The sequence below is a fragment of the Physeter macrocephalus genome, chromosome 17 (genome assembly GCF_002837175.3).
Source record: "Physeter macrocephalus isolate SW-GA chromosome 17, ASM283717v5, whole genome shotgun sequence".
NCBI lineage: Eukaryota > Metazoa > Chordata > Mammalia > Artiodactyla > Physeteridae > Physeter > Physeter macrocephalus.
Genome location: NC_041230.1, coordinates 39389715 through 39402036, shown reverse-complemented (window position 1 = coordinate 39402036; position 12322 = coordinate 39389715). Strand labels below are relative to the sequence as shown.

Below are 12322 nucleotides of genomic sequence, written 5' to 3'. Positions count from 1 at the left end.
GATATGGTACATATATACAGTGGAATACTACTCAGCCATAAAAAAGAACGAAATAATGCCATTTGCAGCAACATGGATGTAACTAGAGATTATCATACTAAGTGAAGTCAGAAAGAGAAAGACAAATAACCATATGACTTATATGTGAAATCTAAAATATGACACAAATGAACCTTTCTGAAATAGAAACAGAATCACAGACATAGAGAACAGACTTGTGGTTGCCAAGGGGAAGGGGGTTGGGGGAGGTTGGGGTGAGCAGATGTAAGCTTTTATATATAAAATGGATAAACAACAAGGTGCTACTGTATAGCACAGACAGCTATATTCAATATCCAATGATAAACCATAATGGAAAAGAATATTTTAAAAAGGAATGTATGTATATGTATAACTGAATTACTTTGCTGTGCAGCAGTAATTAACAACATTGTAAATCAACTATACTTCAGTTTAAAAAAAGATTTGGCTGAAGGATAAAATGAAAAGTTTTAAACACAGTGCCTGATACATAGTAAGTGCCCACTAAATTTTAGCTGCTGTTAATTAATAGCTGCATTTTTAGAAAATGTGAGCCGTATACTTATTGTTCCTTGTGCTAGTGTAGCAGAAGACACCTTTCTGTTAATGTATCAAGATATTATTGTATGTGTTTGTTATTGATGTCTCAGGAGAATAACAATAGCGATAGCTGGAGTTTTCTTTGTGTTAAATAGGGATGTGGCTTTTCTTGCTGGGTGGGTTTACATAAAAAACTGTCTGATATTTGTTACAGAATAACCCAATATTTTTGTTTCATGATAGACGACAATTATTGGCTGAATCAGCTTTCCGTTCCATTTTGGAATCTCATCATTCTATTAATATGGATTGTTAGAATCAAAGAATTTTATTGCTGGGAGAGAAGAGACCTTCTATTCAAACATAATACCAAAGCCTAGATAAGGAACTCTCATTTGCAAATATTATGCTAACTTTTGTTGACTTTCTATTAACTTTGTTCTGTTCCTTCATCTGCACTCAGTAAGGACATCACTGTAAACCTAACTGGCAGAAATCTTGGTGATAGAGAATACAGATGTATCAATTATGAATAGAAAAAGATCAGGAAATGGATGAAAGTGTTAAGAGGTTTTTCTTGGGATACTGATCCTAAGTTCTTTTCATACTTTCATTATGGTTATCCAGGGTCATATAGCTCTCTGCTTTTAACTGAAGTTGGGAATCTCTTGTTTACAGTGACTGAGTTTTCAAAGAAAACTGGAGACTATCCCAGCCTCTCTGCCACAGATATCCAAGTACTGGCACTTACTTACCAGCTGGAAGCAGAGTTTGTTGGGGTGTCTCACCTAAAACAAGAACCAGAAAAGGTAAATAAGAAAGATTGTTGGTTTTATCTGTTTTAACTTTTTTATTATGAGAACTATCAGATGTACAGAAATAGCGGGAATAGTATAATGGACCCAGTGTCCCCATCATTCTGCCTCCACAGTTATCAACTCATGATCTGTTTTCATCTTTACCCAACCCCAGCCCTGAATATTTTGAACTCAGACATCCTAACATTTCACTGATAGATATTTCTTGGTGTGTCTCTAAAGATAAGGTTTGTCTCTTAAAAAAATAACCGCAAAACCAATATTACACCTACACAAAATTAATAGTAATTCCCTGATATCATCAAATATCCAATCTATGTTCACATGTCTCAATTATTTTATAAAATTTTTTTAATAGTTTACTTGTTTGGATCAGGATCCAGATAAGGTTTATACATTGCAATTAGCAAACATGTCTCAGTCTTGACCTGTAGGTTCTTGGTAAGGTTGGTTAAATTTAAAAATGCAGGGACTTCCCTGGTGGCACAGTGGTTAAGACTCCACGTTCCCAATGCAGGGGGTCCAGGTTCGGTCCCTGCTCAGGAAACTAGATCCCTATGCCGCAACTAAGGAGCCCGCCTCTCGCAACTAAGACCTGGTGCAACCAAATAGATAAAATAAATTAAAATAATAAAATGCAGAAAGAGTAAAAACCAACTATATTCTCACTTTTTTTTTTTTTTTTTTTTTTGGCTGCGTTGCTGCGGGTGGGTTTTCTCTAGTTGTGGCGAGCAGGGGCTGCTCTTCATTGCGGTGCACGGGCTCTAGGTGCGCAGGCCTCAGTAGTTGCGGCTCACGGGCTCTAGAGCACAGGTTCAGTAGTTGTGGTGCATGGGCTTAGTTGCTTCATGGCATGTGGGATCTTCCTGGACCAGGACTTGAACCTGTGTCTCCTGCTTTGGCAGGCAGATTCTTAACCACTGCGCCATCAGGGAAGCCCCTCTCACTAGTTTTTTAAAAATAGAATTATTTTCCAGAAACAAGCAAGAAAGAACACTTTAAATGATTACCATTTTTTTCAACTCTTGCTACCTTCAAAATTCTGGGTTCCTGTTGTGCTTTTAGGGACTTGTCCAGCTTGGCTAAGTTGAAGAGACTAATGGTTTTGTGCCTGGACCCCATTGCCTGTTTCCAGGCCAGAGGATTTTGAAAAATAGATTATTAACCTTATACTGTAATAAGTAATCTCAGGTAGTGTTTGCAAAGAATTACTTGATCTCCGCTGTCTAAGGTCATCAAAACCGTAGTGGGCTCATGATTCTATTCTAGTCAGAACTGCCTTCACTTGTTTTCAACCAAGTGTAGAGTCCTCCAATCCAAGAAGTCTAAAAGTGATGCCTAAAATATAGACATCTGTGTGTCACCAGAATGTTTTGGGGCGATGGGAGTGTAGGGAATAGTTTTATATAAACTCTTACTTTGTGGCTCAGCTGGGTTTCTGCTTTGGCTTCTGTCAATTTGAGATTCCTAAAAATTGCCCTTTCCTGCAGTCTTTTGGGCAGGAGTTAGCTGCTTTGTATCAGAAGCTTTAAAACAGCCTGTCTTTTGACCCAGCAATTCCACTCTTTTAGGCATTTATCCTAAGGATATAACCAAAGATACTTCCAAGTTTTACACATAATGATGTTCATTAAACCTTTATGTCTAGGGACAAAAAAGAAATATCCTAAAGTGGTTATTTGGTAGTAGTGGAATCCCTGAATAATTCTTTACGGGCTTCCCTGGTGGCTCAGTGGTTAAGAATCTGCCTGCCAATGCAGGGGACACGGGATCGAGCCCTGGTCCGGGAAGATCCCACATGCCGCAGAGCTACTAAGCCCATGCGCCACAACTACTGAGCCTGCGCTCTAGAGCCCGCGAGCCACAACTACTGAAGCCCGTGCGCCTAGAGGCCATGCTTCGGGACAAGAGAAGCCACTGCAGTGAGAAGCCCGCGCACCGCAATGAAGAGTAGCCCCCGCTCACCGCAACTAGAGAATAGGCCGCGCACAGCAACAAAGACCCAAGGCAGCCAAAAATAAAAATAAATTTATTTTTAAAAAAAATTCTTCACATATATTTTTATGTTTCCCACTTTTAAAAAAACATTGAATATCTTGTATTAAATAAATAACCAGGGGGAAGTATTTTGTTTTGTTTTTTAAATTACTCTTCCATGTTGAATTTTCAACCTGTATTTCTTTGCTTAGAGCTGTCACTTTTTTCTTTTCTTTTTAAAGGTTAAAGTGAGTTCATCGATTCAGCACCCAGAAACTCCTCTACACGTTTCTGGTTTCCATCTGCCCTCAAAGGTAATTTCTTACACAGGCCAGGCTCTTCATGCTCTTTTCTGTTGCATGTCAGATCTCCACAAATTGTCTGTTTAGAGGGAACCAAATTTACCTAGACAGATACCGTAGTTTGTCCATCCTTGTCTGATCTGGCTCGTATGTCATATATCATTTCATCTATAACCCTCTCAATTTTCAGGTTTTAAAATTATTTTTCTTTTAACTTCAGCCTAAACCTGTGCGAGGAACAGTAGAACATGGCCACCCAGTCGGTGAGCCTGAGGACCTAGAATTCAGTTCCTTTGTGTTCTGGAGAAATCCTTTGCCTAATATTGATCATGAACTGCAGGAGCTGCTGGTAAGGCCCTGCTTTATGATCTCCTGATGACAACAGACTAGTGTCTCGCGGCTGCTCCTGTGGGCGAGAAGTTTGAATTCTGTTAACGTTTCAGATTGACAAAGGTGAGGCTATTCCGAGTGAGGAAGAGAACGAAGAGAATGGATTTGAAGAAAGGAAGGACCAAGACAGTGATGATGACGGGGGTGGGTGGATAACCCCCAGCAACATCAAGCAGGTCCAGCAGGAGATGAAGCAGTGCACCATCCCGAAGGATGTGCGGGTCGGCTGTGTGACTACAGACTTCGCCATGCAGGTGGGTGGAATGGGCATCGGCTGGCCCTGGGCTTGGTGTCATACCTGTTACAGGCAGTGGTCCTTTGGAGGTTTGGGGGTGTGTACAGGGCTATTGTGTAATGCTTCTTTTCCTGGCTCTAGAAACTTTGTCTGTGCTCTTTGGTAATTTTTAGTTTTGCTTGGAGGTTAGGGAATCATAGTATACCTACAGAATGTATGTGGTCTATTACATTTCTAATGTTCAGTATTCATGATCTGTTGCTGCTTTTTCTTTCAGTGTGCGTAATGTTCTGTGCTCAGTTAAGTATTTGGAGACTGTAGAGGTTTTCAGTCCAGAAATGAGTATATTTGCTCTGACACAATAAATGTCTCTGCTAAGAGAGATCGCTAAAGGAGGCCTTGGCAACATGATGATCACAGTCCATGGCACTTGAGATAAGAAAAATCTGGGTCCTTGTCCTAGTTTACATGTCTTGAGAGGTATTCTAAGCTTACTTTTCTTTAGCAGAAGCCCTTTATGAGCCAAACCAGGGTTTGGGAAGTTCTTTTAACTGTGATTATGCAGATATTAAACAATTCTTGGTTTTGCTATGAGCTCAGTTTCCCTTTAACTTGTTGGTTGCAGAACGTCCTGCTCCAGATGGGGCTGCATGTGCTGGCCGTGAATGGCATGCTGATCCGCGAGGCCCGGAGCTACATCTTGCGCTGCCACGGCTGTTTCAAGTATGTAGCCGATAACCTGGCTCAGTGCCCCTCTGTTGAACACTCCTCTCTTCCTAAACCTTCTACAGACTTCTTGAAGGAGAGCCTTGCCTTGTGTACAGGCATTCCCTCCACCTTGTCATTCCTACTCGGGCCAGGTTCTGCCCCCACCAGGGCACTGAAAGCCATGGGACAGAGGTGGCCAGTGACCTCCCACCTGACAAAGCCAGGGCGGGTGGTTTTTGTCCTTACCTTTGTGTATAGGATTAAGAGTAACCTTGAGCAAGCTACCGTACCTTGCCTTTGTTTCCCCATCTGTAAAATGGAGATATACCAACTTCATAGGGTTATTTTGACATTAAACTTGTGGAATAATGCCTAACAAAATTCAGTAAGAGTTCATTATTACTGTAACAACATTCTGCTCAGTTTTCTTACTTACTGACTTGCTCCTTGTGTCATTTACTTTTGCCGTGGGAGCCGTGCAGCAGCAGTGTGCTTATATCAGCAGCGTGAGGGCAGGTGGCCTTGGTCTGGGATGTGTGCCGTGCAGTTCAGCCTGTCCCCATCTCTTGTGTCTCCTCCTCTGAGGCCCGAGACTCGCCTTGCGCTCTGGGGATGGGGTTTGCTGCCTCTGGTTCCAATGTGATGCATCTCCTTTGTTTCTGCAGGACAACATCTGACATGAGCAGAGTGTTCTGTGCACAGTGTGGAAACAAGACACTGAAGAAGGTGTCTGTGACCGTCAGTGATGATGGAACTCTGCACATGCACTTTTCCCGCAACCCTAAGGTGCTGAATCCTCGGGGCCTCCGGGTGAGTGGCGCATCTCCTGCTCCCCTAACAGCAGGGCCCAGGTCGAGGAAGCGAGACCTTTTAGCACCAGGATCGAAATGATCAGAGAGGACAGACAAACCCTCCTGGTTTCTAAAGATAGTTATTTAAAGCCTGTGATCCGGGGACCAAGGCAGGTGGGGAGAGCTCACAACTCAACCTCCCTGTGAGGTTTTTGAGGAGTTTGCAGTCTAAGGAGAAATAACCAGTAATTCCACACGGTAAAAAGCAAGGACCAAATATATGTGGGGTCACCAAGAGGGAGATGGTTTGCAGGACGGTGGAGGATGGATTTGGGTGGGAATTTGAGGATGGGTAGAATGTCTAGAAGCTTCAAGAACCACAAGGGAAGGTTGTGTAAATACTCAGCACAAGAGAGTCCTGGGCTGGATACACAGCGGGGTAAATTTGTTTTGAGGAATCAGGAGAGAAGGGTTGACAGGCAGGCAAGTGTGAGTGTGGCTGACCTGGCCCTGAGTTCTCCAGGTATGGTGCATGCCACTAACATGTGAGAAAGGTTTGTTTTTTTTTTTTTTTTTTTTTTACTTTCTATTTTGAAATAAGTTTTTTTTGAAATAATTTTTTTAATGGTATCTTGTAGGTTTTTAAAAAAATAAATTTATGTATGTATGTATGGCTGTGTTGGGTCTTCGTTGCTGCACGCGGGCTTTCTCTAGTTGCGGTGAGCAGGGGCTACTCTTTGTTGTGGTGCACATGCTTCTCATTGTGGCTTCTCTTGTTGCTGAGCACGGGCTCTTGGTGCGCGGGCTTCAGTAGTTGTGGTACGCGGGCTCAGTAGTTGTGGTTCGCGGGCTCTAGAGCACAGGCTCAGTAGTTGTGGTGCACAGGCTTAGTTACTCCGCGGCATGTGGGATCTTCCTGGGCCAGGGCTCGAACCCATGTTTCTTGCATTGGCAGGCAGATTCTTAACCACTGCACCACCAGGGAAGCCCCGAAATAATTTTAGATTTAGAAAAGTTGCCAAAAATAGTACAAATAATTCCCATTTAGCTTTCACTTAGATTTCCCAATTTAATCATTCACTATATTTGCTTTATCATTTATATGTATATTTTTTCTTTTCCCCTAAACCATCTGAGTGTAAATTGTGCATGATGCCCTTTTGCACCTAGATACTTCAGTGTGTGTTTCCTGAAACAAGGACTTTGTCTTAGATACCCACAATACAATTACCAAAACCAAGAACCATATTCAGACCCTTTTTTTTTTTTTTTTTTTCTGGCTGTGCCGCGTGGCACGTGGGATCTTAGTTCCCCAACTAAGGATCGAACCCATGCCCCCTGCATTGGAAATGCAGAGTCTTAACCACTGGACCACCAGGGGAGTCCTTAGATCATATTCAAACTTTGCCACAGATTTCATTTACAGCAAGAGAAGGGGGTTTGTTTGGGGTCCAGGATCCAGTCTAGGATCACACGTTGCATTTCATTGTTGCATTTCATTGTCCTGTCTCCTTATCTCTTTTAAACTGAAGTAGTTTCTCAGGTCTGCTGTCTTTCGTGACCTTGACATTTTTGAACAGTTTTGAAGAGTACAAAGCAGTTACTTTGTAGACTATCCCTTACCTTGGGTTTGTTTGGTGTTTCCTCCTGGTTAGACTCAGGCTGTGTCCAATTTACTGCTGATAATAACTTTGATCACTTAGTTGGAAGTTTCTTGTGTAACCACAATATAATTACCAAAACCAAGATTACCAAATTTCCTGTAAGGTTATTATCTGTAATTAATAAGTAACTTAGAGAAAGATAGTCTGATACTGTGTGAATACTGTTTCTCATCAAACTTTTACTGGTTAAATCATCTGAATCAGTTTTTACAGTGAAGGTTGCCAACTGGGGATTTTCTAATTCCATCATTTCTTCTCCATATTTATTACTTGCCATTCTGCTGTAAAGAGGAACTTTCCCATATATCATTTATATGAGTGTGGTCGCATGGATTTTTATTGTAGTCTATAGGCTGTGATCCATTGCTATCCTTATTTATTTTGATACTCAAACTGTTCATGGAGCCCCTTCAGGATGGCTTCTGTGTCTTTTTGATGTGCCCCAGTTATTCTTTGAATAACTTTCTGGCACAGCAAGCTGTTCCAACTTTTTTTTTTTTTTTTAATAAATTTATTTATTTTTGGCTGCATTGGGTCTTCACCACTGTGCGCGGGCTCTCTCCAGTTGCGGCAAGCAGGGGCCACTCTCCGTTGCGGTGCGTGGGCCTCTCACTGCAGTGGTCTCTCCTGCTGCGGAGCAAGGGCTCTAGGCGCGTGGGCTTCAGTAGTTGTGGTACACAGGCTCAGTAGTTGTGGCTCGCGGGCTCCAGAGCGCAGGCTCAGCAGTTGTGGCGCATGGGCCCAGTTGCTCTGCGGCATGTGGGATCCTCCCGGACCAGGGCCCGAACCCGTGTCCCCTGCACTGGCAGGCAGATTCCCAACCACAGCACCACCAGGGAAACCCTGTTCCGACTTTCATACCTCCCTGCCTGTGCCCTGGAATCAGCCATTTCTCTAAGGAGCTCTTAAGTTTTTAGAAGCAAATATTTGGGCACTGGACAATGGGTGTGCTCACTGTCCTAGGGTGTCATTAATTCTAGGCCCACAGTGGACAAAGATGGGAAATGTTGTATATAAATACACATATTAATATTTTTCTCTTATCTATTAAAAATTGAATTTATAACTTCAGTTTCAGTTCAACACCACAGAGTTCATTCTAGCCCTCCCTCTAATATCTATAACACCCTTCATAACACCATTTTCCATAATTATAATTATTTGTTCAACTGGAGTGTGTGTGTGTGTGTGTGTGTGTGTGTGTAGTTATTTCAGAAGTGCTAACCTATACCATTATGAAAATGGTACCTGCCTACTAGGGTCCTGTGTTTTAGTGGAATTCTTTCTGTCTTTTGTTGAGGGAATGTAGTCAGAATACCGTGTTGCTTTTCATCTGTGAGGTGAGAGTAGGCTCAAGTGGGAAGATGCATGTCATATACTCAGTGCACAGTAGGCAGTGACAGTAGACTCCATTGGGGTTGTCTGCCCGCGTGCAGAGTTGTCAGGTAAGCTTTACTTTACGTAACAGGATCCGATGTATATAAATACGAATCCCCGTCCTCCTAATGGCCTTTCCTCGTCTTATTTGCAGTATTCCCTCCCCACTCCCAAAGGGGGCAAGTACGCCATCAACCCCCACCTGACCGAGGACCAGCGCTTCCCTCAGCTGCGACTCTCCCGAAAGGCCAGGCAGAAAACTGACGTGTTTGCCCCTGACTACATAGCTGGGGTGTCTCCCTTTGCAGAGAATGACATCTCCAGCCGGTCAGCTACCTTGCAGGTCCGAGACAGCACCTTGGGAGCCGGCAGGAGACGGTTAAATCCCAATGCTTCCAGAATGAAGTTTGTGAAGAAAAGGTGAAGCGTGAGCTCCACAGGCAAGCTGGACTGATGCTGTGACTGCCCAGGAGACCTATGTCTCAGGTCCCCAGCTGTGCCAACTCCACAACCACTTGGACACAAGAGGCCCGGCTTCCATAGTGCTGCCTCAGGACTCACTGTGGTGCCTCGGGTTGGGTTTGTGGTGGAACCCGCCATCCCTTGGCCTGTGTGCATCCAGAGAGCCGGGATTACTGCCATGTTGAGGGGACTTTGATTAAAACAGAACAGTGCCTGGAACAAATCTTCAACTTTTAAAGAAGGGAACTTCCAAGTGATAATGTATTTCTAATAAATATAGTTGCAAGCTTCTGTGCATTTTCTTTTTTCTCTGTTTTTTTTTTTTGCTTCTTCTTAGGTAATTTGAGGCAAACACTTACTTAAGGTGTGCACCAAAGATCAAGCATTTAGGGCTTCCCTGGTGGTGCAGTGGTTGAGAGTCCACCTGCCGATGCGGGGGACACGGGTTCGTGCCCCGGTCCGGGAGGATCCCACATGCCGCGGAGCGGCTGGGCCCGTGGGCCATGGCCGCTGAGCCTGTGCGTCCGGAGCCTGTGCCCCGCAAAGGGAGAGGCCGCAGCAGTGGGAGGCCCGCGTACCACCAAAAAAAAAAAAAAAAAAGATCAAGCATTTAGGTCTATCTTTTTGTGGGAAAGTTTATCATAATAAAACTAAGAGCTACCATTTTTTAAAATAAATTTATTTATTTTTGGCTGCATTGGGTCTTCGTTGCTGCGTGCGGGCTTTCCCTAACTGTGGCTCACGGGGGCTGCTCTTCATTGCGGTGTGCAGGCTTCTCATTGCAGTGGCTTGTCTTGTTGCAGAGCATGGGCTCTAGGTGCATGGGCCTCAGTAGTTGCGGTGCGTAGGCTCAGTAGTTGTGGCTTGCAGGCTCTAGGGCGTGCAGGCTTCAGTAGTGGCTCGCGGGCTTAGATGCTCTGCGGCATGTGGGATCTTCCCAGACCAGGGATCAAACCCATGTCCCCTGCATTGACAGGCGGATTCTTAACCACTGCGCCACCAGGGAAGTCCCTTTTTTCTTTAACTTATTTTGAACCATGTCAGTCATCCAGGTAAATTCAGTATTCAACTATCTAGAATGTCCCATTGTTAACATTCTCTCCCATTATTAACATTTCTCCTCATTTGCTTCTTCCCTTTCTATACACACAAGCACACAAAGGAAAACAATGTTCTTTTACATAATCACAGCACAGTGATCAAATTCGGGAACTTTAACATTGACACTATTATCTAATACATAACAATTCAAATTTTACCAAATTGTCCAAATACTGTCCTTCATAGCATTTTCCCCCAAATCTAAACAGTTTCTCAGCTTTTGTCTTTTGAGAAATGGACTTTTTAATAGTATAAGCTGGGTTTTCAACATGTCCCTCCATTTGGGTTTGACAGGATGTTTCTTTATGAGTCGATGGAGGTGGTGCACACTGGGCAAGAAAGCTACATACGTGATCATTGGTCCTCAGTGCATCACCCTAAGTGATGGTAACTCATTACTTGTGAATAAACTTGCCAGGTACAAGATTTCTAAGTTCTTTACATCGACGGTGTATTCACAAAGTGGTAGCTTCAAAAGTTTCTTACATCGAGTTTTTTCCTGTACGGTTGTCCATTTGGTATATAGTTAACTTTTCTGCTTTAAATTCAGTTTAAGATTTTTCCTGTCCTATATATTTTTTTAATTTGAAACTAAGTCAGTTCCAAAAGTCAAAACTAGATAACTATATACAACGAAGGTATGCATAGAGCTAGATGCCCTTCCCTCTCATCCCGTTTCCCCTTAACCTCTAGATAATCCATTTCATTTGTTTCTGATTTATCCTTGTGTCTTCTTTTGCAAAAATGTGTGTGTGTGTGTGTGTGTGCGTGCACGTGTGTGTGACATTTTGGAAGACAAGGCTGGGCTGTATTTTGTTCACTGCTCTATATGCACATAGATCGGTGCCTGGAACATGGCAGGTGCTCAATAAATATTTACTGTTGCATATATTTGGCATTTAATATTAACATATTAAAAGGTGATATAGGGCTTCCCTGGTGGCGCAGTGGTTGAGAGTCCGCCTGCTGATGCAGGGGACATGGGTTCGTGCCCCAGTCCGGGAGGATCCCACATGGTGCGGAGCGGCTGGGCCCGTGAGCCATGGCTGCTGGGCCTGCACATCCGGAGCTTGTGCTCCGCAATGGGAGAGGCCACAACAGTGAGAGGCCCGCATACCGAAAAAAAAAAAAAAAAAAGGTGATATATATATCCTAACTCCCCACCCGTTACCTCAGTGTTTTGACTAGCTGGCCATGAATCACAACTTTCTACCAACTGGTTTAAGAATTCTATTTTCAGTTATTGAAGACAGAGCCAGAATACTAGCTTGATTGTGGAGACATTTTAGGGTTGTCTTTAAACTTAGGATGGATTTTATAAGTCATACAGTTTCACTCCTGGCCAAGAGGAAGTAAAAGATAAGATAGGGGAAATGACAGTTTTCAGCTTCTGGAGGTCAGGCAGGGCAGTGTGCTGATCCGTGAGAGAGGAGACAAATGAGGTGAGTGCCACAATTGCACTAGTTTGATGTCTAGAGAGAATTTCCAAAAGGAAGAGGTGGAGCCAGAAGTTTTCTTGAGTTGCAGCAACAGAGCTGGGAGTCCAGGAGGGCCCAGACATATTGGAAAGGAGAGAGCATCACAGCACACGAGAGAGAGAGAGAGAGAGAGAGAGAAACAGAACGCACACGCAGGAGCACCACAGGTTTGCAAAAGAGCCCCCACGAGTCCTCAGGTAAGTACCTATCAGCACATTATGTGAGGAGCTTTCTGAAGCTGGGGAAAGAAATACCCCCCAAAACAGGAAATAATCCTCGAAGTTCCCCCAAGGCCAGGAACACTTCATCTTTCTGCTATGCAGAGTGGAAAACCTGCTAATTCTTGGGCATCAGGCAAGTACTCAGGAGCAGGAAACTATTATTTCCAGACTGAAGGCTCCTCTGGTGTAGCCCAAAAAAGCAAACTTCAAAAGGATCCTACTCCTAGTTCAATGGCC

At 43.5% G+C, this 12322-nt stretch overlaps 1 protein-coding gene across 1 annotated transcript in view; it reads left to right on the top strand.

The window, feature by feature from the left end:
• NOB1 (NIN1 (RPN12) binding protein 1 homolog) overlaps positions 1-9579 on the top strand; it is a 12363-nt gene extending 2784 nt beyond the window's left edge. Inside the window, exons 3-9 of the mRNA XM_007129041.2 lie at positions 1240-1370; positions 3599-3670; positions 3879-4007; positions 4102-4302; positions 4909-5006; positions 5657-5801; positions 8978-9579. Coding sequence (XP_007129103.1) covers positions 1240-1370; positions 3599-3670; positions 3879-4007; positions 4102-4302; positions 4909-5006; positions 5657-5801; positions 8978-9247 — 1046 coding nt within the window. The 3' untranslated portion in view covers positions 9248-9579. The remainder of the gene's footprint in view (positions 1-1239; positions 1371-3598; positions 3671-3878; positions 4008-4101; positions 4303-4908; positions 5007-5656; positions 5802-8977) is intronic.
• Positions 9580-12322: the final 2743 nt, after the last annotated feature.